At 55.7% G+C, this 26,709-nt stretch overlaps 1 protein-coding gene across 1 annotated transcript in view; it reads right to left on the bottom strand.

The window, feature by feature from the left end:
• TNRC18 (trinucleotide repeat containing 18) overlaps positions 1-26,709 on the bottom strand; it is an 85,880-nt gene that overhangs the window by 9,676 nt on the left and 49,495 nt on the right. The window contains exons 15-24 of the mRNA XM_007447081.1: positions 26,184-26,355; positions 24,403-24,763; positions 20,491-20,766; positions 15,722-15,976; positions 7,352-7,767; positions 3,245-3,397; positions 2,803-2,944; positions 1,132-1,249; positions 636-711; positions 445-553 (exon numbers count right to left, since the gene is read on the bottom strand). Coding sequence (XP_007447143.1) covers positions 445-553; positions 636-711; positions 1,132-1,249; positions 2,803-2,944; positions 3,245-3,397; positions 7,352-7,767; positions 15,722-15,976; positions 20,491-20,766; positions 24,403-24,763; positions 26,184-26,355 — 2,078 coding nt within the window. The remainder of the gene's footprint in view (positions 1-444; positions 554-635; positions 712-1,131; positions 1,250-2,802; positions 2,945-3,244; positions 3,398-7,351; positions 7,768-15,721; positions 15,977-20,490; positions 20,767-24,402; positions 24,764-26,183; positions 26,356-26,709) is intronic.

Genomic DNA, 26,709 nt, shown 5'->3' with positions numbered 1-26,709 from the left:
GGCCTTCCCTTCTCAGTCCACAGGCAAAAATCAGGAAGCTGCCTCACTCGTTAGCAAGGACGAGCCCAAGACCTGTGACCCACATGAAATCCATGTGACCCAAGCCAGCTCAGTAAGACTCCATCCTAGGACCCAGATGGGAAAAGTGGGAGATTCTCTGATGACAGGATTTGTTCAGAAGGTGAGAGAGAGTCCTCAGGAGCGGGGTGTGATGACAGCACAGCTGAGACCATGGCTGACGGACACTGGGAGCCTGAGCCCCGATGACGCCGTGGCACAGTGACTGGGTCCAGCCAAGCCCAAAGCCCTGTAAGTCTTCACTCAGACGAGCCGATAAAACTCTGTGCTTAAGGCCGTCTGACTTGGGTTTCAGGAACCAAATGGATCCATGCTGACACGGCGGGAAACAGGGGTGCCGGGGAGGGTCTCGGGGGAGGGTCTCACCTCGGACCACGGTGCCCGGGTAGAGGCAGCGGTACTGCTGGCTCCAGTAGGCTGCGATCCTGGTCCCTTGCGGCAAGAAGCGAGTGGAGGCCGGCCTCACGTCGATGATCTGGGAAGGCGAAGGGCTGAGCGCGGGCGGTGGGCAGGAGCAGCCCCGCCCCCGCCCCCCCAGCCCCACCTCCCTCCCTCACCGCCTCCTGCAGCAGCTGCTCCAGACAGTAGATGTGGGGCCGGTTCCCGCGCTCGCCCTCCACCACCACACGGTATCTGCGAGGCCAGGGCGGCGAGGTGTGAGGTCCCCAGGGAAACTGCCACGCCCCAGACTCCCAGCACCCCCGTGCCAGCTCTACCTCCCGCACCGCGGGGACGTGCCGTCGGAGCCTGACCTGCAGCATAAACTCGGTGCCCGTCTGGCCCCTCCGCGCCCCCGTTTCCTCGTCTGCACAACCAGGGTTCACAGATCCAGGAGAGCCCAGCGTGCCCTCTCCTGCTCCTTCCCGCTGAGCCCCACCTGGGGGCCCGCCCACGCCCCCCCCCCACCCCGGGTCCTATGCGGGGAAGCCACAGCTCAGAGGGGCAAAGCGACGTGCCCACAGAGGCCCAGGAAGGCTCTGGGTGCAGGACTGGGCGAGGCTCTTAGGCTCTGAGCGGAGCTGCCCCGCCTGGCGCCCACCCACCCGCACTCACATGTCCGGCGAGTGCACCGTCTGCACGTGCCCCGCATACAGCAGCTTGTCGTCCATGGGGATCAGCACGCGCAGGCCGTCCTTCAGCTCGTCCTTGTCGATGATGCAGGAGCGAGGGGCTGCGGGAGTGGGCTCGGGTGAGGCGGGGTTGGAGCGGGGTTGGGGGCGGGGGTCAGCCTTGAGACCCTCCGTCCCGTCCCCTGTGACCTGCCCCCCAGGCCCACCTGTGGCCCCGTCACCCCTCTCAGAGCAGAAGGCCCAGGGTGCCCGCCGGCACACGTGCATCTGTGCGCACAGCTATGTGCCAGCAGATGGGCCTCATGTGGGGCGCTGCACGCGTGCCAGATGTGCACAGCCCCTCCCCTCCCAGCGCGTCTGCAAAGATCCCGGGCAGGGAGGAACCGGGGTGATACCCCGCAGGTGCTGCCCCACCCTCATCTGAAGACCACGCCTCTCTGAGCCCCAGCATGAGGCTATGCGTCATCAGAGCCCCTCACGCCCCTGAGCCACAGCCCTGGGACCCCCCCCCCCCACCAGCTCCTCCTCCACCTGGGATGCTATCTGTTCTGGTGGACACAATCCCCCACAGCTGGGCTGTCAGCGCTGCCCACCCCGACCAGGCCTCCGCCCGAGGCTGCCACGCCCCACCACCGCCCCGGGCCACATCCCCACCCTGGGACCCCCACCCCAGACTCTCCTCAGTTCTCTGCTTCAGCCTCCTGGGCCTGCTCTTATTCTCTATAGGACCCTGAACCTGGGCCCTCCCTGCCATTACCCCACACAGAGAAACCCAGATGACTCGCTGGGGTGGACGGAACGACAGGCCCACTTCTTGGTCCCCGCCTGCACCCATAACCCTGCCACGGCTTCACCATAGGTGGAGTGGACTTCCCACCTCTTGACCTTGGGCGTGGCCACGTGACCTGTTTTGGCCAATGGACGAGGGTAGAAGTGCTTGAATCTGAACCGAGCGAGGTCTCGGGAGGCCTCACTGGTTCCCACTCTCCCTCTCGAGCCTCTGGCAGCACGGCCATCAGAACACACCCTGACCCGCCCAGCGGTCCAGGTGGGGCAGAGCTGTCCCTGCATCAGTGGACCCCTAGCCATCCCGTTATCATGGGAGCAAGCCCAGCTAAGGTCACCCTGCTGTCCTGCTGACAACTTATTGCCACCCTCCATTGAGTCTGAGCACTTGGTTGTTACACAGCAATAGCTGACAGATACACTCCCAAGCAGGTGACAAAGCTCCTCAGGGCTGGCCCTGCTCCTCCTCTCAATCCATCCCCACCCCCACCTAATTCATGTCCTCAACCTCAAGCTCCAGACCCCCAGGTCCAAGTGCCTACTGGATGTCACCTCCCTGGGATGTCTGTCCTCCAAGCATCCCAGCCTCCAGCCAGCAAAGCCCAGTTGCTCCCCTCTGAGACCCGTCTCGATGACAGCTTCTCCCCACCACCTGCCAATACCCATCCACACCCCTCCTCTTCCCCTCATCTGCTCACACAGCCCATGTACTCTCCCTCCTAACGCACTCAAATCCCCCCCATCTCCCTCCCAGCTGCCCATTCCCTGCCCCTCCCCATGCTAGCTCAGGCCCTAGTAACTGCCCCAGGAGAACCTCCTGCACCCCCACATTCTAGGCCCAAGCCAACACAGCATCGTGGGCACTCACCGGGAGTTAGTGGCCTCTCCACAGCCCCGCCCCGGGGCAGGTGCTCATCCTCAGAGAAGCTCGAGTCCTGGTTGGGCTCAAAGTCCTCCTCGGCAGCCATGCTCTCCATCAGCTTGCTCACGGCTCCCCCCTTCCCCCGGTTCTGGGGACAGAGCAAGAAAGACCAACGGCTTAGGACACGGCATCGCAGTCCTGCCCGGCTGGGACCCTCCCTGGAATCCCTGGGTCACAGTCAGGCCTCGGTGGAGTCTGCCACATGGGGGACTGGGGTCCCAGCTGGGCTCACCCCCCAGGCCAGAGGGAGGATGAAATGGGCTGAGGCAGCGCCTCCAGCCACACGAGAGATCTGGGGGCATGGGGGTGGGGCACACCCAGGGACGCCTCCATCTGTCAACCAAGCAACGCAATTCACCCAAGCCTGGGGCCCCATGGGAAACCTCACCTCTTTCTTCACCTCCTTCCCTTTGGCTTTGGCCTTGTTCCTCTTGGCGGCGGCCGGAGAGCTGGTGTGAGGGGCCCGGGCCTCGGGGGGCAGGGCAGGAACACGGGGAGCGGGCAGCGAGGCTCCTGATCCGGCCTCCTTCCCCTTCTTCTTCTGGGGATGAAGCGACAGGGTGGCCGTCAGAGGGCAGAGAGGGCCCAGGCCCCGCCACTCACTGTCCAGAGAGAGGACAAAACACCCTCCCTCTCCTGGCAAGTATTTCCGGTTTCAATCTTGTTTTATTACTACTATATATTACTTGTTGTAAAAAAAAAAAAAAAAAAAAAAGACAACACCGAAGTGTATATACGTGAGTTCCTCTCCAACGATCCCACCAACCACAGAGGTAACTAGAGGGACTAATAACAGCATGGTGTGTCCTTCCAGAACTTTCCGCAAGCACACATAACCATGTAAACATGCGGGCTATGCAGACACATCTGTGCATACGCAGTACTTTTTTTTTTAAACACAGATGGGAATTTACCAAAAATTCTGCTTTGCAACTTTTTCCCCCTAGTATGTCTGGTAGACACAGAGGTGGTGGCGTCACTTTTTATTCTGAACAGCTGCCCAAGGTGCCTTGATGGGGGGGCCCGAGATTCATCCGACCACCCACCTGTTTTTTCCTCTGCTGGATGGTGCCAAGAAAAACGACACTACCAGTTAGTTCTGCAGATATATTACTGGAAGGAGCATTCAGAACCGTACACCCACTGCCCGACTGCTTCCGGAGGCCTGCGTTACTTTCCTCTTGCCCCAGAAGTGTGGGGTGCCACATCCCCACCAACTCAAAGCCCCCAGGGTGGCTCAGGGACGCTCCCCACGCTGGGGGAGCGGAAACTGGGCCAGCGTACGGGGACTGTGCATGGCTTCACTTATCAGAGCAAAAGAGTGGAAACAACCTAGATATCCAGCAACCTGGTGCGTCTGTAGATACAGTTACAAGCTTTTATCACAGCGGCTGAGGGTCCTGTTCTGAGGAAGAGGTGACAGCACAGGAAATGGAAGCGATGATACTTTGTATAAGAAGCAGGTTCAGGCTACAAAGGTGATGGGCGGTGGGGGCAGGGGTCACTTTATGCCTTTTTAAAAGCGACATGCCTAACGACCAATGACCAAGTCATGGCGCCAGGGGAGATGGAAAATTAAGACACAGAAAAAAAGGAAGACTGGGCGAGTGTCACCAAGACAACAGAAGAAGTCACAGCTTCCACGTCAGACGGGTGAAATCCAAACCCAAGAGCATTAAACGGAAAAACGTGGGAAATGTTAGAGCGATAAGAGGTATTCATTTTAATCTCTATTTGGGGGGAGAAATATGTATTTTTTATATACACACACACACACGTTATATTTTCTCGTTTCTGGTGCATGTTTTAATCCTGTGCACATTTCTGAAATCAGACCGCATCTTGGGGGTTGAAGGACTGTTTGTCATGTGGTTATGTCTCCTCTTCCCCTGTCTGTTATTAAATAGACAGCTTGTCTTATGGGGCTGTCTTTGCAGCTGTACACATAGTGGGGCAAAAGAAATTGACAGCCAAAAAAAAAAAAAAGTTATCTCCGTACGGAATTTAATTTTTTTCCTTTTCCTTATCATGCAAATTACTGTTACAATTAGATAAAACTGATAACCTTTTCTTTCCCATTGACCAGAAAGCCCATTTCTGGGAAGATTTTTTTTTTTTTTAATAAAAAAACTCCAAAACTGACAAGTTCTGTACACAGAACAGAGATGTTCATTGCTGTGGTAATTACAATGGCAAAATACCATCATCAACCACATCACCAATGGCTAGCACGGTTGATGGCGGGAGATGTTGAAAACCGCAGGACAGCAAGATGGTGGAATGTTCTTCAGCCATTCAGAGACAGTGATTTAAAAAAAAGTAAAATAAACGGTCATGCCATATGGGAATGCACAAGATCTAACGCCAAGTGTAAAATGTAGGATACAAAAGTGTATCTCACAAAACTATGAACACTGGTTGTTCCTGGAGTGATTTCCTTGGTGTCTGACTTCTCCTTTGGCTGACAATTAATCGGTTCTGTTCCAGTCTCTGACTGTGTCATCAGAAGGCTGAGATCAGGTGAGCGAGCCCCTGGTCCCTCTCTCCCCAACAGAAGGTGCCATCTTGGGAAAGGCCCAAAGAGGCCGGTTTGCCCTGTGGTTAAGGCCCCGGCTCTGGTGCTAGACCCCCAGTGTTGAAAGCTCAGCTCTGATAATCATTAGCTGCTGGGCTAACTGGGCAGGTTCCAGAACCACCTGTAACGTGCAGTTAATATGAGTAAGCAACCTACCTCATGTGGCTTTGTAAGTAGTCATCTGTGACGCCAAAAGAAATACATATTTGGTCCCTGCTCCTGTTCCTGACACAGAGCTCCTAAAACCCTTTGGATTTCCTGGGTCATAGGAGCGAGCGCCTTCTGTCCTAATAAGGTGACTCTTGGTGAGCCCTTATATGGCTTCAGGATGGGGCCTGGTCACCAGAAAGACCAGCCACAACTAAAAGCTTGAAACTTTCAGCCCCACCCACATCCTCCAGGGAGGGGAGAGGGGCTGGAGGTTGAGTTACTAATCGATCATGCCTCTGTGATGAAGCCTCCATAAAAACCCCTCAACGACGGGGTTCAGAGAGCTCAAGGGTTGGTGAACACGCCGAGGAGGGTGGTGTGCCCGGAGAGGGCATGGGAGCTCTGCACCCGTTCCCACCCACCTTGCTCTGTGCATCTCCTCCGTCTGGCTGTTCCTGAGTTGCATCCTTTACAGTAAACCATAATAGTAAGTAAAGTGTTTTCCGGAGTTCTGTCATTCTGCTGAATTATCGACCGGGGGAGAGGGGTCATGAAAATCCTTGATCTATAGCTGGTTGGTCAAAAAGCACAGGTGACAACCTGGGACTTGCGACTGGCATCTGGAGTGGGGATGGGGTGGGGGCAGTCTTGTGGGACTGAGCCCTTCACTGTGGGGTCTGCACCAACCCCGGGGAGTTAGTGTCAGATGCGCTGTGAGCAGAGGCAACGCGTTTCCCTCTACCAACACGTTAAGTATACAAACTGGTTAGAACACGCCTGGCCCCTACCATGGGTCACCCCGTATAATCATCATCATTATGTATTATTGGAGCGCCTTCTCTCCAAGGATCAGAAAAACCTGAGACGGCTTCAGCTGTGAGAAAACAAGAACAAGAGATCCCTGTGGATGACACTGAAATGCAGCCCCTTCCTCACTACCATCCATTATCAGGAAATTGATGCGGAGTCTGGTCCCTTTATGTGGCTTATGTGTCTAGAATGACACTGTTATTTGAGGGTTTGCCTTCCATCAGGGACATGGAGTAGAGAGGCCTGAGTCAGAGACCACTGCCACGAGCTGGCCATTAGGTCTGAATGCGACCACCTAAAGAGCAAACTACTGGCTGTGAGCTTCCTAGCAGCCAGTGCAAGAAGGGTAACAGGTCTAAAAAAAAAAAAAAAAAAAGAAGGGTAACAGGTCTAAAAAAAAAAAAAAAGAAGGGTAACAGGTCTAAAAAAAAAAAAAAAGAAGGGTAACAGGTCTAAAAAAAAAAAAAAAGAAGGGTAACAGGTCTAAAAAAAAAAAAAAAAGAAGGGTAACAGGTCTAATCATCACTGAGTTCTTGAAAAGCAGGTGTTCTCAACCTGCGGTGTCTGTGGAGAGAATTCAGGGACCTCTGAACCTTGGATGGGGAAAAAGAAATCCCATAACCTCTCAAGAAATGAGGTTTTCCTTTGGGTGTGAGAGCTAAGACTTTGTCACCAACAGCAATCACTGTCATGTAGCACATGACAGTTACGGCAAAGACCTTGAAATATCATCTGAGCTCATCAGTTCACACGACAACACTTGCTAGCGCGGCTGCCAGGTGTCCTTATCAAAGACGCTCATCAAGGGGCACCCAGAGGAGTGCCCATCACAGAGGTCGTCGGTAGGTGGGTGACTGCGTTTCAGGGTCACCACCGCCCTTTGGGGTCTCTGCGCCTCGCCCAGGTCTGAGAACTCTACCCCGAGACAGAAGGCCCAAGGGCCCCTGCCCCGCGCCCTACCTTCCTGGGGTCCTTCCTGTCCTTCGCGCGGCCGGCGTCCTTGCGTGGGCTGGGCGGGCCAGCCTTGCCGCAGCGGCCGGGCTTGGTGGCAGCGGGTGCAACGCTGCTGGGCGCGGGCACGGCCGACGCGTCATGCAAGAAGATGCGCTCACTGCGCCGCCGCGTCCACAGGTCGTCGTCGCTGGCCTCGGGCCCCGCCTCCAGGCCAGGCTCCTTGGGGCCCCGCGGCTTGCGGGCCTTGCGCCCCTTCTCGGCCGCCAGCTTGGCCTTGTCGGGGCTGCCGGGGCCCCGGGTGCCGGGCGCAGCCAGGGCAGGACCTGGCTCCCCCAGCCCCTTCTTGGGCCGCAGCAGCCCGGCAGGCGACCGCTTCCGCACCTTGACCTCGCTCTCCGAGTCGGTGTACTCGAACTCCGTGCCTGCACGTGGGTGAGGGAGGGGCTGTGGTCAGGGGCTCCCGGGCCCCCACTTCCCCCCCCTTTTATTCTAACATTTTGTGCGTGTGTGTGTATGTAATCTTTAGGATTTTCATGTCACCTGCAAAGAGAACTAATTTTACTTCCTCCTTTTCAGTTTGAAAGCTTTTTATTTTTCTTTTTCCTGCCTAATTGCTCTGGCTAGAACTTCCAATACTATATTGAACAGACGTTGTGAAAGCAGGTATATTTGTCTTTTTCTTGATCTTAGAAGAAGATTGAGCATTGAGCATAATGTTGGCTTTTTGTTATGTTAGGGTAGTTTCCTTCTATTAATTGTTTGTTGAAAGTGTTTAATTTTAATCATGAAAGTGTGTTGAATTTTGTCAAATGCTTTTTTTGCAGTAATTGAGATGATCATGCATCTCTTCCTTCAGTCTGTTAGTGGGGTATATTACATTGAGTGATTTTTGTATGTTGAATCATTCTTGCATTCTAGGAAGAAATCCCACTTGGTTATGGTGTATAATCCTTTTAATAATGTGCCAAATTTGGTTTGCTAGTATTTTGTTGATGATTTTTGCATCATTATTCATAAGGGATATTGTTTTGTAGTTTTCTTGTAGTGTCTTTCTGACTTGGGTACCAGTGTAATACTGGTCTCATAGAATGAGTTAGGAGGCATTCTCTCTTCTTTAATTTTGTGGAAGAGTTTGAGAAGGGTTGATGTTAATTCCTTGTAGAACTTGGTAGAATTCTCCAGTGAAGCCATTTGGTCCATGGCTTTTCTTTGTTGAGAGACTCTGTATTTATTTATTTATTTATTTTTTGAGTTTTTAAAGTGATTCTTATGCATAGCTAGAGCTGAGAATCCCTGCTATGGATATAATCTGATTACTTTAGCAATTTGAGTACTTTAGAAACAAAATCAGAAACTTCTTTGCTGGCTACCTTTCCTTTACTCAGTCACTGGATTTTCTCTAGGGTTCTGTCCCTTCTCATGCTATATGCTTTCCTTTGGCATATATCTAATGGTTTTAGGTCCCATTTGTAACCTTGTGGTTCCATCTTAGACTTCTCTTGAACTATCTTATCTACTAGACTGAATTTCTTAAGGATAGTACCCCTGTCTTACTCATTTTAGTATTACCAATGCTTACCACAATGCCTAGAGCATAGTAAGTATTCAGTATACACATATGAATGAATGAATACATCTTCATCTGTGATTTACATATCACAAGCAAAGGGGGACTTTTGGGGAGCTTATGAAGATGTACAAGACAGCTTCCTCTGTCTAAATACAATAATATTGGCCAGATAAGGAACAAATGTAAGGAGCTTTGGCTCTCAAATATAGAAAGAAGCTCTTGAGATTATGCTTTCTTCATTCTGTTCAGGGAACAAAATAAAAATTAATTTAAGAGGAAACATAGCTACTAGCATTAACCAACCTGAATTGTGTCTTATTTTAAAATCTTTACCATCCTAGAGTGAAAAGTAAAAATTCTGGCAGAATAATATGAAATATACTGAAGAATCAGCCCATGATTTTGTCGTCTTATTTTTCTGTTAAAGAAATACTAGAACCCTTACACCTAGTTATATAAAAATATACTGATATTGGGACTTCCCTGGTGGTGCAGTGCTTAAGAATCCACCTGCCAGTGCAGGAGACATGGGTTCGAGCCCTGGTCCGGGAAGATCCCACATGCCGTGCAGCAACTAAGCCAGTGTGCCACAACTACTGAGCCCGCGCTCTAAAGCCCGTGAGCCACAACTACTAAAGCCTGTGAGCCTTAGAGTCCATGCTCTGCAGCTAGAGAAGCCACTGCAATGAGAAGCCCGTGCACCACAACGAAGAGTAGCCCCGGCTCACCACAACTAGAGAAAGCCTGCGTGCAGCAATGAAGACCCAATGCAGCCAAAAATAAATAAATAAGTTTATTTTAAATATATATATGCTGATATCATATATTTTCAATAAATATGAATTTCTAGGGTTATCATCTAAATGTTGAATTGGATTTTATTAAATCCATTTATTTTATTTGGTTTTTTTTTTTTTTTTTTTTTTTTGCGGTACACAGGCTTCTCACTGTTGTGGCCCCTCCCGTCACGGAGCACAGGCTCTGGACACGCAGGCTCAGCGGCCACGGCTCACGGGCCCAGCCGCTCCACGGCACGCAGGACCTTCCCGGACTGGGGCACGAACCCACACCCCCTGCATCAGCAGGCGGACCCCCAACCACTGCGCCACCAGGGAAGCCCAAGAAGGACATTTTAAAACGATGAAATAGTCAGTCCATCAGGAGGACATAAACAAATGTGAACATAATCCAGAAACATATAAAAAAGATTATACACCATGACCAAGTGGGATATATCCCAGGAATGCAAGGTTGGTTTGACATTCTTTAAAAACAAAAAAAATCTTTAAATCATTCTTCAAAAAAAAAAATGTAATACACCACATTAATAGGATAAAGGATAAAAACCACATGAACACAACAACAGACACAGACAAAGTAACTGACAAAATCTAACACCCTTTCATGATAAAATCACTCAACAAATGAGAAACAGAAGGAAACTTCCTCAGCCTGACAAAGGACATCTATGAAAAAACCCACCACTAACATCATATACTTAATGGTAAAAGAATGAGTGCTTTTTCCCTAAGATATCTAGAGGGCAGGAAAAAAGAAAAAAACAAGACAAAGATATCTATTCTCACCACTCCTATTCAATATTGCATGGGAGATTCTAGCCAGAGCAATTAGACAAGAAAAATAAAAGGAATACACACTGGAAAGGAAGACAAAACTATCTCTATCTGTAGGTGACATGATCTTGTATATCAGCGGTCCCCAACCTTTTTGGCACCAGGGACTAGTTTCATAGAAGACAATTTTTCCACGGATTGGAGGGGGGATGATTCAGCCGGTAATGCGAGCCATGGGGAGAGACGGGGAGCGGCAGATGAAGCTTCACTCACTCACTCGCCCGCCGCTCACCTCCTGCTGTGCGGCCCAGCTCCTAACAGGTTGCAGACCAGTATTGGTCCTCGGCCTGAGGGTTGGGGACCCCTGTTGTATACAGAAAATCCTAAGGAATCTACTAAAAAGCTTTTAGAATAAATGAGATTAGCAAAGTTGCAAGACACAAGATTAATTTACAAAAATCAATTATATTTCTATACATTAGCAACGAATACTCCAAAAATGAAAAGAATTCCATTTATAATAGCATCAAAAAGAATAATTACTTAGAAATAAATTTAACAAGAGAAATGCAAGACTCATACAATGAAAACTACAAAACATTGCTGAAAGAAATTAAAGACCCAAATAAATGGAAAGACATTCCATGTTCATGGACTGAAAAACTTGTATCGGTTGAGAAGTCAATACTCCCTAGTATTATCTACTAATTCAACACAATTCTTATCAGAATCCCAGATGGCTTTTTTGCAGAAATGGATAAACTGATCCTAAAATCCATATGGAAACGCAAGGGACTCTGAAGCACCAATCTTGAAAAAGAACAACAAAGGTGGAGGACTCACACCTCCCAGTTTCAAAGCTTCCTACAAAAATTCCCACAGTAATCAAGATAACGTGGTACTGGCGTAAGGACATATAGATCAATGGCACAGAACTGAATGTCCAGAAATAATCCTTCATATTTATTTTCAACTGTTCAACTGATTTTTGACAGGGGCACCAGGAGCATTTGATGAGGAAAAGAACAGACTTTTCAACACATGATACTGAGGCAAATGGATCTCCACATGCAAAAAACCCCTACATCACTCACACACAAAAATAACTCAAAATGGATCACAGACCTAAATGTAACTCTCAAGCTATAAAACTCTTAGGAGAAAACAGGACTAAATCTTTGTGACCTTGAATCAGGCAATACTTTCTGATGACATATAAAACCAGAAGTACAAGTGACATCAGAAGAAATAGATAAATTGGATTTCATCAAAATTAAAATTTTTTGTTTTAAACAAGAAAGTGAAACAGGGACTTCCCTGGTGGCACAGTGGTTAAGAATCCGCTTGCCAATGCAGGGGACAGGGGTTTGATCCCTGGGCCAGGAAGATCCCACATGCCACAGAGCAACTAAGCCCGTGCACCACAACTACTGAAGCCCACGCGCCCTAGAGCCTGTGCGCAGCAACTACTGAGCCCACATGCTGCAACTACTGAAGCCCACACGCTCTAGGGCCTGTGTGCCGCAAGTACTGAGCCTGCATGATGCAACTACTGAAGCATGCACGCCTAGAGCCCGAGCTCCGCAACAAGAAGCCACCACAATGAGAAGCCCATGCACCGCAACAAAGAGTACCCCCGCTCACCGCGAACAGAGAAAGCCCAAGCGCAGCAATGAAGACCCAACACAGCCAAAAATAAATTTTAAATTTTAAAAATAAATAAATAAGCAGAAGACATGGGAAGTGGTTGTAAATTATACCCAAAGAAAAAGGAAGGAAGGAAGGAAAGAAATAACAAAGAGCTGAAATCAATAACTTCTAGCCACACTGATCAAGAAATAAAGAGAGGAGAAACAAATTATCTGTAACAGCAATGAAAAAGGCAACATCACCACAGACCCTTAGGACACTGAAAGTATTAAAAGTGGAAATTCTGAACTCTCTGCCAATACGTTTGACAATTTGGATGAAACGGATGTTTGGGGCAAGTGCAGAGAGAGGCCTGAAGGCTCTGGGATGCCTGGTGCAAACAGGGGTGGGGTGGAGGCTGTGGACCGGATGATGCTGTCTGAGCAGCCAGTCTGAGGGTGGAGGGTCAGACAGGTGCAATCTGTCCAGAGGGCAATGGGAGCCAGTCAGAGGTCCTACACAGAGAAGTGGCCTGGTCAAGTGTGAGCTTTGAGGAAAAGCCCTGCAGCTGCTTCTGTGTAGAGAACACCCAAGAGGGGTAGGCCTGGATGGAGCCAGGCCCGAAGCCCCCAGGGGACAACTGCAGAACATGGGGGTAAGAGACAGAGAAGAGAGAGGAAGGAGGCAGGGCAGGGTCTGGAGCCTGGTGTGGACTCCGGGGAGACAGTGAGATCACCCCAGAGACGGGGTCTCGGGAGGTGGTGCAGGCCAGTGGGAATGGGATTTGGTTCTGGAGCCTGTGCAGTGCATGAAGCCAGGGCAGCTGGGGGAGGCCTGGGGGGCAGCAGGGTAGCACCCAGTGCCCATTTTCCTGGCCCCAGCCCCTGCCAGGAGGGCCTCACGTATACCACTAAGGCTCAGAAAAGGGCAAGGAGGCCGGAGCAGCCAGGCCAAGGAGCTGCCCCTACGGAGGCCAGGCGAGCTCACAGCCTGAACACATGCAGGACCACCTCAGTCGCAAAGACCATCCCCAAGTGAAGGTGGGCTGGGTCCACGTTGGGAGAGTTGGCCCCGTGAGAAAGGGAGGGGGCCCAGGAGAGGGTCCCAAGACGTCTGTCTATCCCAAGAAGGCAAGGATATGATTGGAGATGCAGAAAGAGGAAGTGGGGCCGGGACCAGGCTGAGCCTCCTGCCCGAGTGTTAGTGCCGGCTGCCTCTGTCCGCCCATCCAGGCAGTGGGAAGGTAGGCCTGGCTCACAGCGACCCAGCACCTGGCCCCCCCCCACACACACACTGATGACCTCCTCCAGGCTGCGACCCCACTGAATGAAACCCCTCTACTGCCCCAAGTGTAAAGAGCTTCCCCTTCTTCCAAAAGGCTGCATGGCCTGTTCCTTCCACCTGCACCTTGATTTCTTCTATGAACGCTTAGCCACCTCCCACTTCTCTGTCATGGCTCAACCAGAGCGTCGCCAACCTGGAGCGGCCTCCCTGACCCCCCCCAGGCTGGATCAGGGGCCTCCCGTGGGCTCCCGCAGCCCCGCAGGCTACGGATCCGAGGCCTCTGCTTCCTTGAGCTGCCTGACATCGGGCACCTGAGGTGGAGGGATCAGGTGCTGCTCGTTGGCAGCATCAACAGTGAAGGTCACTGCACGGTTTCGGAGGCCCCTCACAGGGAGCGGCGGGCCACAGCCGCCACACCCAGCGCCCTCTGCTAAGGACACGGCTGGCCCAGGAGGCAGGGCCGCCAGCTCATCTGAGCCTCGGACGCCTCGTCTGTAGCCTGGGGCAGCGGCGCCCGACTCCCTGCAGCCCACCTGCTGGTACTTACCCATCAGGCTCTGCCGCTCCTCCTTCTTGCGGGCCTTCTGCTCGGCCTCCAGCTGCACCACCGACAGGCACGGGCCCACGGCGGGGCTGGGGAGGGCGCTGGCCGCAAAGCGGGCCAGCAGGCCCAGCCCGCTCTCCTCTGGGCCCGGCGACAGCGCCCGCTCCCGGGCCCCCGGCCTACAGCCTCCGGCGGCCTCGACCTCCGCCTCGCCCAGCCCGTCCTCCTCGGCTTCGTCCTCGTCCTCGGAGCTCTCATCTGGCGTGCAGAAAACAGGGAGCGAGTCAGAGCCCTGGCCCGAGCCTGCGCCTCCCCCCACGGCCCCCCCTCAGCTGGAGCGCCAGCGAGGGACCCTGGCTCCAGCCCAGCTCCTCACTCCTCGCCAGCCCACAAGTCCCCCCGACGGCCCGGTGCCCCCATCAAAGCGAGCCCAAGACCTGGGCATCCTGGACAGCCCAGAGGTGGGCAGCGGCTTTGGGAGTCGAGAGCGTTTCTGCAAGGGGAGCACCAACATGCACCTGTGCTGCAGGGAGGGGGACGGACACACGGACAAGGACTGGAGACAGCGCTCTCCACGGTCTCACGCGCACGCACGCACGCGCACACACACGCCCCGACGCACAGCATCAAGGCTGGGGAAGGGGGCAGGAGGGGAGAGGAGGAAAGAGGGGAAGGCGGGGCAGAGAGCGCAGGGCGGGCCCTGGGGGCTCAGGCTGAGGCTCAGGACACAGGCGCCTGGGGGCAGTTTCACCAGGGGGAGGCCTGGCGGCTGGCAGCAGGAGAAGGTGGAGTTTGGTCTCTTCTTGGTGGGGTGGGGGGCTCCCATGGTGGAGACCCTGAGTAGGCTCTGGGGTCCAAAGTTGACTCCCAGCAACACGCCCGCACTGGGAAGCCTGGGGCAAATCCCCGGCCCTCTGTGAAAATCTCATCTCATCGGAGCCACAAGTGGGCTACGCCTCTTCACCCACGGGAGCAGGACGGGGGGCAGGGGGCGGGTCCACTCGGCTCCAGCAGGCCGAGGCTCGGCACGGTCAGGGGCTCAGGCAGCAGAGCAGGATTTGAACCCGGGGCGGGCTGGCTCATCACCCACAGTCTAGTGGGAAAAAACTAAGGAAGCCCCAGCCTGTCTCCCCGGTTGAAGAGAGACAAGCTTCTCCCCAGAAACTGGCCCTACCGCCCGAAGACCTGCAGCCCTGAGCCCAGCTCGGGCCATCGGGACAAAGGAGGGGCAAGCTGTGGGCCCGGCGGCCACAGCAGGGAGGATGACGCTCCATGCATGTGAACTAAGCCCTCACCAAAAAGAGAGACCTTCTGGCGGTACAGGCTTGCTTCCTACCTTTCCAGGGACACAGCCCAGCTAACCCCACAAGGACGGCGGGTGCGGGGGGCGCCCAGTACCTCTGTCAAGGAGCCGCCGAGGGACACCTGCCAGGGGGTGCCTGTCTGCCCAGGGCGCTGGGAGTGTGAAGGTGGCTCTGGGGCCGCTGGCCCAGGGCTGGGCCAGGCCAGGCTGGAAACAACTCTCCAGCAAGAGGCTGGAGGAAAATGAGCCGTCATCTCTCCGTGTCGTCTGGGGGCAGGGAGTCTGGGCCCAGAGGTGGACAGGCCCTGAACGATGGCCAACTCCGGGCCACAGCCGCCACACCCAGCGCCCTCTGCTAAGGACACGGCTGGCCCAGGAGGCAGGGCCGCCAGCTCATCTGAGCCTCGGACGCCTCGTCTGTAGCCTGGGGCAGCGGCGCCCGACTCCCTGCAGCCCACCTGCTGGTACTTACCCATCAGGCTCTGCCGCTCCTCCTTCTTGCGGGCCTTCTGCTCGGCCTCCAGCTGCACCACCGACAGGCACGGGCCCACGGCGGGGCTGGGGAGGGCGCTGGCCGCAAAGCGGGCCAGCAGGCCCAGCCCGCTCTCCTCTGGGCCCGGCGACAGCGCCCGCTCCCGGGCCCCCGGCCTACAGCCTCCGGCGGCCTCGACCTCCGCCTCGCCCAGCCCGTCCTCCTCGGCTTCGTCCTCGTCCTCGGAGCTCTCATCTGGCGTGCAGAAAACAGGGAGCGAGTCAGAGCCCTGGCCCGAGCCTGCGCCTCCCCCCACGGCCCCCCCTCAGCTGGAGCGCCAGCGAGGGACCCTGGCTCCAGCCCAGCTCCTCACTCCTCGCCAGCCCACAAGTCCCCCCGACGGCCCGGTGCCCCCATCAAAGCGAGCCCAAGACCTGGGCATCCTGGACAGCCCAGAGGTGGGCAGCGGCTTTGGGAGTCGAGAGCGTTTCTGCAAGGGGAGCACCAACATGCACCTGTGCTGCAGGGAGGGGGACGGACACACGGACAAGGACTGGAGACAGCGCTCTCCACGGTCTCACGCGCACGCACGCACGCGCACACACACGCCCCGACGCACAGCATCAAGGCTGGGGAAGGGGGCAGGAGGGGAGAGGAGGAAAGAGGGGAAGGCGGGGCAGAGAGCGCAGGGCGGGCCCTGGGGGCTCAGGCTGAGGCTCAGGACACAGGCGCCTGGGGGCAGTTTCACCAGGGGGAGGCCTGGCGGCTGGCAGCAGGAGAAGGTGGAGTTTGGTCTCTTCTTGGTGGGGTGGGGGGCTCCCATGGTGGAGACCCTGAGTAGGCTCTGGGGTCCAAAGTTGACTCCCAGCAACACGCCCGCACTGGGAAGCCTGGGGCAAATCCCCGGCCCTCTGTGAAAATCTCATCTCATCGGAGCCACAAGTGGGCTACGCCTCTTCACCCACGGGAGCAGGACGGGGGGCAGGGGGCGGGTCCACTCGGCTCCAGCAGGCCGAGGCTCGGCACGGTCAGGGGCTCAGGCAGCAGAGCAGGATTTGAACCCGGGGCGGGCTGGCTCATCACCCACAGTCTAGTGGGAAAAAACTAAGGAAGCCCCAGCCTGTCTCCCCGGTTGAAGAGAGACAAGCTTCTCCCCAGAAACTGGCCCTACCGCCCGAAGACCTGCAGCCCTGAGCCCAGCTCGGGCCATCGGGACAAAGGAGGGGCAAGCTGTGGGCCCGGCGGCCACAGCAGGGAGGATGACGCTCCATGCATGTGAACTAAGCCCTCACCAAAAAGAGAGACCTTCTGGCGGTACAGGCTTGCTTCCTACCTTTCCAGGGACACAGCCCAGCTAACCCCACAAGGACGGCGGGTGCGGGGGGCGCCCAGTACCTCTGTCAAGGAGCCGCCGAGGGACACCTGCCAGGGGGTGCCTGTCTGCCCAGGGCGCTGGGAGTGTGAAGGTGGCTCTGGGGCCGCTGGCCCAGGGCTGGGCCAGGCCAGGCTGGAAACAACTCTCCAGCAAGAGGCTGGAGGAAAATGAGCCGTCATCTCTCCGTGTCGTCTGGGGGCAGGGAGTCTGGGCCCAGAGGTGGACAGGCCCTGAACGATGGCCAACTCCACATTCTCCTGCCTACGCCCCAAGACGCCTGGCTGCTGGAGTGCAGCTAGCGGCCGAGAGCGGCAGCCCCAGCGGTGCCCGTGAGGACAGGGTTCGGTCTGCCCATTCATCCGAGGGAGCCCTCAGTGAGGGAAGCAGACAAGAGCTCAAGGAATGCCCGAAGGGAGTCGAGAGAGGAAGGAGGCAGAGAGAGAGGAGGTTTGTTAAGAGGAGTGAGAAGACGGAGACCCGGCTCCCAGAGCGATGGATGCAGCGGGATGGAGGCCAGCGGGGCGGGCAGGCGGCAGGCAGGCAGTGCACACTTGCGATCCATTCACATTGTGGACGTCACATGGCTCTGTCTCCGCCCAGTGGGCCACAGCGGCAAAGCAGGCTAAGTGTAGGCAGACTGCAGGCAGCGCCCGGGTCTCCCACCTCAGGCAGGCCCCCCCCGGGGCTGGCCGAGCTGAGCAGGGGGTGGGCGCAGGGCTGGCTGGGGTGGGGCACGGGGTTGGACACGGGGCCAGCTTTCCTTCTAGAGGTGGCCTTCCCGGAGCTGCTCAGGTGTGGAGACTCCAGAACTCTCTCCTGCCCAGCATTCTCTGCTGGCGGGGTTGGGGTGGCTCTGGGTTGCTGGAGGTCTGGAATGTCCACATCGGACGCCAGAAAGCCAGCAGTGGCCCCCAACCCAACCCAGCACCCCGAGATGGAAGAACGGTTGGAAAGCAGAGGGCCGAAAAAAGGCGCGCTTTCCACGAAATGCTGATGCGGGTAATCGTGGTCTCCTGAGGCCCTCCCCGCCCCCTGCTCCCGAGAGCCTGACAGCCCACCAGGGCCGCCTCCGACGGCGGCTGGTCTGCTCAGGCCAGGGTCCGAGGGGTAGGGGCAGCGGAGGGGGTCTCAGGACCAGGAAAGCCTTTCTGGAGGTGTCCACACCTGAGGCGACAGAGTTTGCCAAGGGCAGGGGGAGAAAAAGTCCCAACAAAGAAACGCGCGGAAATGCAGAAAAACTTTTTTTCATAGAAAAAACTCTTGGCTCAGTACATGGGGTTGGCTGTTGTCACTCGGTTTGGTTTTCCAAAACCCGATCCATAAATGCCAAAGCGATCCGCTGCTGCCATAGCCGATGGGGGCAAACCCCGAGGAGGGGGGGAGCAGAGGGGACACAAAGAAAAGGGTTTTGCCTACCTACGGAGCAACGAGCCAGGCTCGGACCCAAGCTCAGTGACCCGCTGCGCCGTCTGCCCTACTCCCAGCCTTCGCTTTGCGTCCAGAGTGCAGCGTGAGAGCAAATGCAAGAGACCAAAACAGACATTCAAAGCATCATGGGTAGGGGTCAAGGGTGAAGGTATGGTCAAGCTGCTGGGGGAGAAAGCAGACACACTAGAAAAGCCAAGCCAATTAGGTGTTTTAGTACCAGATGTCAGTAAGGCCCTATTACCCAAATATCCCTTTCAAGACCTGACCAGCGGTCTGGGTGCAGTGGGGACCCCCTCCCCTCGCCCCCTGCACTCCCCCTTATCTGGGCTCCGTCCACTGCTGTGTCTGGCCCTGGTTTGCTGGACCCTGGCTCCCTCTGCCCATTCTGGGCAAAGGGCCCCTCACTACGAGATCTGCGGGGCTGCCTGCTTCTCTATGGGGTCTGGTCTGGAGCACGAGAGCTCCAAAACTTGGAAGCTGGAACTCTGGCTTTAATAGAGGGGAGGAGGCATAGGGGGCCAGCCCAGAAGATGGGGAGAGGGGAATGGCGAACTAGCCAGACTGGTCCACAGAGGCCCAGGTTGGGGGAGGCCTCGGAAGACGAGGCTGGCTGGAGAGCTAGTGCCCCGGGTTGTACGTGCTCAGGCACGGCAGCAGCACCGGAGAACGGGAGCCCCGGGAGCACCTGGCCCCCGTCCACGTAGTCTCCAGGTCACCCAAAATGTATCTCAGCCAGAGAGTCAGGGTCTAGGCTCTGACCCCCAGGTGCTGCTACCCAGGCTCTGGGATCCCTAAAGGGGGGGTCCACCCTGAAGCAAATCCAAAAGCAGGGCGAGAAGCACTTAAGGATCGGCTGGCTGCCTCGCCACCCGCCCCCCGCCCCCCGCCAGGACATTTGTGACTGGAGGTCCTGGAAGGCTGGGACACTTCTAACCCCAGAAGTTGAATTCTGACGTTAGGGAAATCAGAGCCAGGGCGCTCACAGAGGTCCCTGAGGCCAACCCCCTCTTTGTAAGTGAGTTTGAGAGCAGACGAGCCTGGGACTGAGCCTGGGATTCGCAGTGAGCTTCGCCCAACATGGCAATGAAGCCTTTTGAATTTCACAACAAAACTCAGGGACAGCAAGTGGTCTTGACCCTGCACTGCCTACATGCCCTTCAAAACAGAAACATGCATTAGAAAATGAGTGTTTGCAAATACTTTTTAACCACTGTTGCATAAGAATAGAGCTTTAAGAAAACAAAAGACAAACAAGCAGCTTAAAAAAAAAAAAAAGGATGAAGCTGGAGGTGAAAGCAGTTGACTTTAAACCTGAAAAATGAAAGGCATGCCAACAGCTACCAGGGATATTTGAATAATAGAGAGAGCGCAGACTGCATTATTCCGTCTACACCTTCTGGGGTGGGGGTGGGGAAGGGGGTGAGGGGGGCAGGAGAAACAAAGTGAGGGAAGCGGCAACCTAATGGTCTAGTCAGGACACAGCAAGAGAGACAAGGCACACGGGTTTAGTTAAAAATGAACTCGATATGTTTAATAAAGCTTGATATTACCAAAATCGCGGTACAAACATCAAGTCACACGCCCACACGACAGAATTCCATTTACAAAATGTCCCCGGGGAGGGAGGCCTCCACGGGCCCCTCCGGGAGGACCCACCCAGGCCTGCGGTCCAGGGGGCAGGGGAGGCGAGGGGGGGGGGACAAGAGAGGAAGACTAAAAACAGTCCATATAAAAGCTCAAAAAGAGCCAGCCAATGGTCTTATCACAATGATACAGGTACAAATAAAAACAAAAATAAAAAGACTTGGGCTGATACAGCAGGCTACGCTGCCAAGAACCAGACGGCCGCCCTGGCCGGCCATCCCGGCGGCGCCGCGGCCGCCCTCCCCGCCTCGCTCGCGCTCGCTCTCGCACTCACTCTCTCGCTAGGAAACACGGGAGGTATTGTGTGTTTGGAGCTAGTAACCTTGGTCAAACGAGTCCTCCGAGGAATCGCTGAAGGAGGAACGGGCCTCGACCTCTTGAAGCAGCAAACAAAACGGCTGCTTCCTGCCGGCAGCCGGCTTGGGCTTGAGAGTCCGGGCGGCCGCCAGGCCCCTCTTGGTCAGCTTGGGGCCGCCGGCCGGCTTGCTGGTCTTCGCCACCATGCCACACAGGATGGAAGATGTCAGTTTGGAGCTGGAGGGGCCTTGGGCAGCCCACTCGTCCTTCAGGAATTCCTCCTCTTCCTCTGAGTCCGTATCTGCAGTCAAAGTAGTTTTTAATAGAGATAAGTCACAGAGCGCCGGGGGAGGGAGGGGGCTGGTGTCTTTCTTCCATTATTCTCTGCGCTTTTGAGAACAATCTACTCGCCAGACAGAGGTCGGATGCCTGCGGGCCGCGGAGCTCCCCTCCCACCCTGGGCCTCGCCTCTCACCCCGAGGCCTCTGAGCTGCAGGCGTCTTCCACGCGTTCGGACCCAGTCTCCCTCTGGGCCGGCTGCGGCCAGCATCCCCCACCACCCGGCCACTCTCAGGAAGGTCTCTGCCCCGCGCACAGAGAGCACCGCCAAGTCCTGTCTACCCCACGGGACTGCAGCCGGCCCAGAGGTCCCTTGTGGGGAGGGACAAGGCCTAGGAGGGGAAGGGCTCAGTTAGAGCCATTCTTTCCCAAAACACCAGCTCCCGGCGGTGTGCAGGGCCAGCGGACGCAGGCTCACGATGGCGATCGCGCACCCCCGTTCCCGGCCCCCTGCTCAGCAATGTCAGGACGGCGGCTTGAACAGTTACGCCAAACAGGCAAATGATGTTGCAATGATATCCGGGCTGCTGTCCCCCCACCCTTTCCCTATCAGAGAGGCGGGTTACCAGTACACTGCTGCCGGCTTCCCACAAGTCTCCAACCTTACCATACGGGTGAGGCTTTCCTGAGAGAGAGCACCCAGCTCTGGGGAGGGGGGCTGTCAAACGGGCACAGCTCTGGCCCCTACCAACCCCACCCCAGACATATACCACTTTGATCCGTTTTACATGTGTTAATCAAGATTTCGTCAGATGGAAAGGCTCTGCAGTCAAAGACTGTGGTCCCTTGATCTGGTAAAATCCACCCCAAACATGGGCAATGTTAATGGACACAGCTACAGCTCTGGCACACCAGCTCTCTCCAAGTCCAAGAAAAACTGTGTGTGTGTGTGTGTGTGTGTGTGGTGTGTGCGTGTGCGTGTGCTGTGTGTGTGTGCTAGTTGTGTGTGTGCGGTGTGTGTGGTGTGAGCAGTGTGTTTGTGGGTGTGGTGTGTGCGGTGTGTTTGTGGGTGTGGTGTGTGCGCGTGGTGTGTGCGGTGTGTTTGTGGGTGCATGTGTGTGGTGTGCATGGGTGTGTATGCATGCTGTGTTTGTGGGTGTGTGTGTGTCTGGTATGTGTGTGTGGTGTTTGTGGTGTGTGTGGTGTACGTGCGTGTGCTGTGTGTTGTGTGTGGTGTGTGTGGAGGGTGTAGGTGTGTGGTGTGCGTGGGTGTGTGTGTGCTGTGTTTGTGGGTGTGGTGTGTGTGTGTTGTGTGGGTCTGTAGTGTGTGTGTGCGCACATGTGGTGTGTGGTGTGTGCGTGTCTGTGGTGTGTATGCGTGTGGTGTATGCGTGTGGGTGTGGTGTGTGTGGGTGGGTGTATGCGTGTTCGGGGACAGGGGTCCTCTGGCTGCCTCCTCCTCCGTCTATGTTTTCCATTCTAAAAGGAGGGAAGACACAGACGAGCCTCCGCCCGTCCCCTGGCCACAGCTCTCCCGCCTGTGTACTCCACCCCGTCCTTCCTGAGGCTACAACCCAGGCTGGAAGCGTCCAAGCGTGAGGTCGACCAGCTTGGCTTCTCCCCAGAACCCAAGCATGCCACCCAACCCCTCCAACCCAACGTGGAAAAGCAAGAGAGCAACGTGCTCTCTTCCCACCTCCTGCAGGTGCAGCACCTCTCTGCTGGAAACACTCCGACCTCTTCACGACTATGCGTGCGCTCTCAGCGACCTCGAACAGCGAAAAAGCCAACGTAAAAAAGAGACCGCTCTCTCCACAGCCAGCTGCATGTCATAGCCGTCAGCTAACTGGAGACAGGCCTTCCGACCTCCCTGTGGCAATGATAACCCATTTCTCTCACGGGGACAGTGCAGTTTTAGACAAAGGCCTAACAGGTAGACCAGTACTTGGAACGCTGCCTTGCACGCATGCGCACATCTGCTGCAGTACACTCAGCGGCTCAGAGACCTCAGCTTCTCTCCGGCCTCTAGCCTGTATCCTGCCACATCCACCTGCGTGCGGGGAGGAGTGGCGGATTCTTCCAGCAACTCGCCCGGCCACATCCGTCGACCACTGTCCCCTGAAAGATCAAAGGAGCAGCAATCCTCCCCCACTCTCTATTCAATATTCCAAAATGAACAGAGGAAAGCCCTTCCCTCCTCCTTCAGGGCTGCAAGTTCCTAAAACTGGTCCACAGTGGCCAGGGGCCTGGGCCATGCTGCTTGGCTCACACCCATCCAAACGCGAGGGCCGGGAAGCTTCGGCGTTCGAACACGTCCTCAGTACCTAAGGCACAAAAGGAGCTGCTTGCCCCAACGCCTATCTGAGCATCAACCCTGAAGACCCGGGGCAATCAAATCCACGAACCTTAAAAATAAACCAAAAAATCCCCCAGCAGCAGCTTAACCTCATGCCAGGTGCCAGGTCCAGCTTTCCTCCCACGTGAGCTCTCCTAGGGCCGCCGACAGCCCTCTGCATCTTAACTCCAAATCCATAAAGACATTCTTCCCTGTAACCTTAAAGGGGTCCGTTTTTTACACTTCACGTCCAACACCCCCAACGCCGTGAACTCGGCAGCGCCAGCCAAAGGCCCAGTCACCCAGGTCCACGCAGTCAACAATGAAAAAGCCTGCCACCCCCCTCACGGCCTGGGCTCGCCTCAGAACCAACCCTGCTGACAGGGGCCAGGGGGCAAGAAGCCCCTTCCTGGCCTTGCTGCAGCGGGCACGGTACCGACACCCACCCACCCTGGGCACTGCGCGTTCCGCCCACAAATACTTAGCACCTATTACATGCCAGACGGCGGGCTTTGGGCCACCAGAGGCCACAGAGAGCCGGCGGGGCGTCGGGGTTCGCGTGGGGGGCAAGGCTGCCCGGCTCCGGAAATCCAGGCTCCCGGAGTTCCCAGAGAAGCATCTCCAATGCCACAGGCTCCGGTTAAAGCTCAGTCCCTCAGTCCCACCAGCTGTTACGTTTCAGGGGCCCCGAAAGCCGCCTGGAGCCGGCGGCTGCTGTGCGGGCGGCGCACAGGCCGCGCCCATGATGGCAGGACGTCTTGCGCAGTTGAGGCAGACAGGCTGGGCCTGATCCCGGCCCGACCTCAGGATCTATCCTCGAGAACAACACGGGTTAGCCACTTGGAGGACTGTCGCAAAGACAAAGGGAAATATGGCCCTGACAGCCCTGGCGTGCGCTCCATAAATGCTATTCTCACTAACACCGGGCCCGTGGACAGCCAGCCGCCTGCGGGCCGCGGAATCCGGGTCATCTCTACGGTTCTCACGACCAGCCGCTCCAGGCCGAGAAGCTGCCAACTCTGTGGGGCACGTCCTCCACACCGACGGCTTCCGGGCACCGAACGGGCTGGGGCGGCTTTCCGCTCCCACCCGCCCGCCAATCACGAGCACCCACCAATCATAGGTGGCCGCCCTGCGCGGCACCCGCCAATCACAGGCACTTCCGCTTCCGGCCTGGGCGGGGCCCGCACAGAGGCGGAAAAGAGACCTTCACGCTTAAAGCCGAGAGAGGCGGAAGAGAGACCATTCGAGGCTGAAAGAGGAGGAGGAAAGAGGAGGAAGGAGAGAAAGAGCGGCCCTGAGGCGGCGCGGCCCTCTACTTACTGTAGGAGTAGCTGCTCACTTCCGAGGCGAACGGGGAGTGGGCCGACTTGGGCTGGCCTCTGGCCTTGAACCCCACCTCCATCTTCCTGGCTTTGGCGGCCCTTTTGTGTTTACCTTCTCGGGAGGCTTTCAGAGACAGGCTGAGGCCTTTGGCCAGCGCCTTCCTGTCCCTGCCCAGCAGGCTGTCGTAGGGCGTCAGGTACCTGCCGCAGACCCCACTCGTCTTTGATTTTCCCCCAGAAGTGTCCGAGAACTTGAAGGGTGACTTCAACTTGTCCTGCTTTGTGAGGGAGAGGGCTTTGTCCAGCTTGCTTGCCAACTGCTCTTGGTCGCTGGCCATCTTCTTTTTCTTAATCTTTAGCTGGAAAGGGAAGTTGGGAAGTCACAGGTTAAGACGGCTGACCAAACACTGGGTGTCCACGCACGAGCTCTGACGAACCCCAGCTCCTTCTCCCTGCCTCTGCGGCTTCTGGCAAGTCGCTTAACTCCTCTTAGCCTCAGTTCCTCTACTCTGTAAAATGGGGGTAATTACGCACAGGCTTCAGCGGGTTGTTCTGAAGACAACTGAGAAAAGGCACATGAAGCACTTATTAAATAGCCGTCACTGTGGTTACAGTTATCAGTGACACTGGCATCGTCACTGGCTCTCCACGGCGCTACCTGGTGCCTCCTAGGGGAAGCGCTCGAAGCAAGCACTGCTGCCACAGCGTGCGAGGAGGCGGCTGGATTAAGGGAGGAGGGATGAACCCAAGATGGAAAACCCAGATCACAGCACAGCTGATCTGCTTATCTCAATCGCCTAACGCAGGTGATGAAGACGGCTGCACAGCACAGCCTGAATCAGCCCATCCAGCTAAATGGGCTAAAGCTGCCGAGAAGATGCCTTGAGTGTGCCCTGGATGCCTGAAGCAGAAAGAACGATTAGGGATTTCACAGATAAATTCCTGCTTGCGCCTCTCGTCGGCTGTAGTCCTTTGTTGTTGAAACCTGCCATTTCAACGGCCCTCATTTGAACACTTTATCGCTATTTTCTTTAATCAGGTAACAATTCATAAGGAGAGAAAAGCTGGGATAGTGTCAATTAAACCACAAAAGTGTCCTTCACAATTCGAGAGTCCAGAGGATCCTGACATACAAACTGGCTCTCTCCCCTCCACCTGGACCCAGTCTCCCCCCATGTGAGTCCTTCCCTCTGACTGCCGAGTCAACCAAAACAGCCCTCTCCCACGGGGCCTTTACTGGGAGGGATGACAAGGTACGTAAGCATTTAGCAATGAGGGCCTTAGGTGGATGATTTCAATACTTTGCAGAAAGAAGAAAAATCAAGGTGTTGGCTCTCACCCCCTTACCTCAGGACAGTTCACAGAGGAAATTACAATGGCATCAAGCCCTTGTTTCCTCGAACTACAGAGTGGTGAAGCTGCTCATTAAACTCATACTGTGAAACAACAGAGTAATTGCATTACTTGGTTAAGAACCCGCAGTCTCTCTTGGCTTCAGCACCGGGTCTCGGAGCACACACACAGGAAGTGGCCCACACAGCTCCACCTGAGGCTGTGTTACTCTGGTGGTCTCTGACCTCCCCTGAGCCTCACTTTCCCCCTCTGCACAGTGAGGAACATTGAAGGAGAGTCGCTCTGGCACTGAGGCAACCGCCTCCACGGCTTCCGTGCAGCAGCAGGGCCAGCAGGCCTGCTAAGGGAGCGTGACCTCCGGCACCCACTCCAGACCTCCCGCCCCAAGCCAGCAGGACGCCTGGAAGACGGGGCGGGGCCACTGACCTGACTCATGAAGTCTGAAGAGGCTTCGTGCTCGTCCCAAGGCTGGCTCCTCCCCCTGGCTTTCCCGGTCCCGCCAAGGGCATCGTGGTCCTCCTCAGGCCCCTTGTGTCTCTTCCTCAACCCTGCTCCCAGCTCACAGTCGTCCGAGGTCAGCAGGGGCTTGCCGCTCAGCCTGAAACCCAGATGCACCAGCGGTCAGCGCCCTGGCCAGGCGGCACTCACGGGCTGGGGGCCCGCCCTCGTGGCCCTGAAGGGTGGGCTCTGGATGTCGACGCACAGACCGTGGTGACAGAGTGACGAGTCTGGGGAGACGGAGCATCTAGCACTATGGCGCCGGGATTCTGGGATACTTGTGGAGGAGGCAGAATGAGAGTTTAGTGGGGAAAAAAGAAGAACTTGAAAGCAGTGTATCCTCTGCTGCCCTCTTTCTCTCTCGTGCTCCTTCACATACACACTCATACACATATCTTTACACCGTCAGACTCCTCTGTACCAAAGAACAAGGATCAGGAATCCCACGGAAATC

Source organism: Lipotes vexillifer, unplaced genomic scaffold (genome assembly GCF_000442215.2).
Source record: "Lipotes vexillifer unplaced genomic scaffold, Lipotes_vexillifer_v1.1 scaffold625, whole genome shotgun sequence".
NCBI classification, from domain to species: domain Eukaryota; kingdom Metazoa; phylum Chordata; class Mammalia; order Artiodactyla; family Lipotidae; genus Lipotes; species Lipotes vexillifer.
Note: the sequence above shows the minus strand (reverse complement) of the source record. Positions and strands in the feature narration are given on the sequence as shown.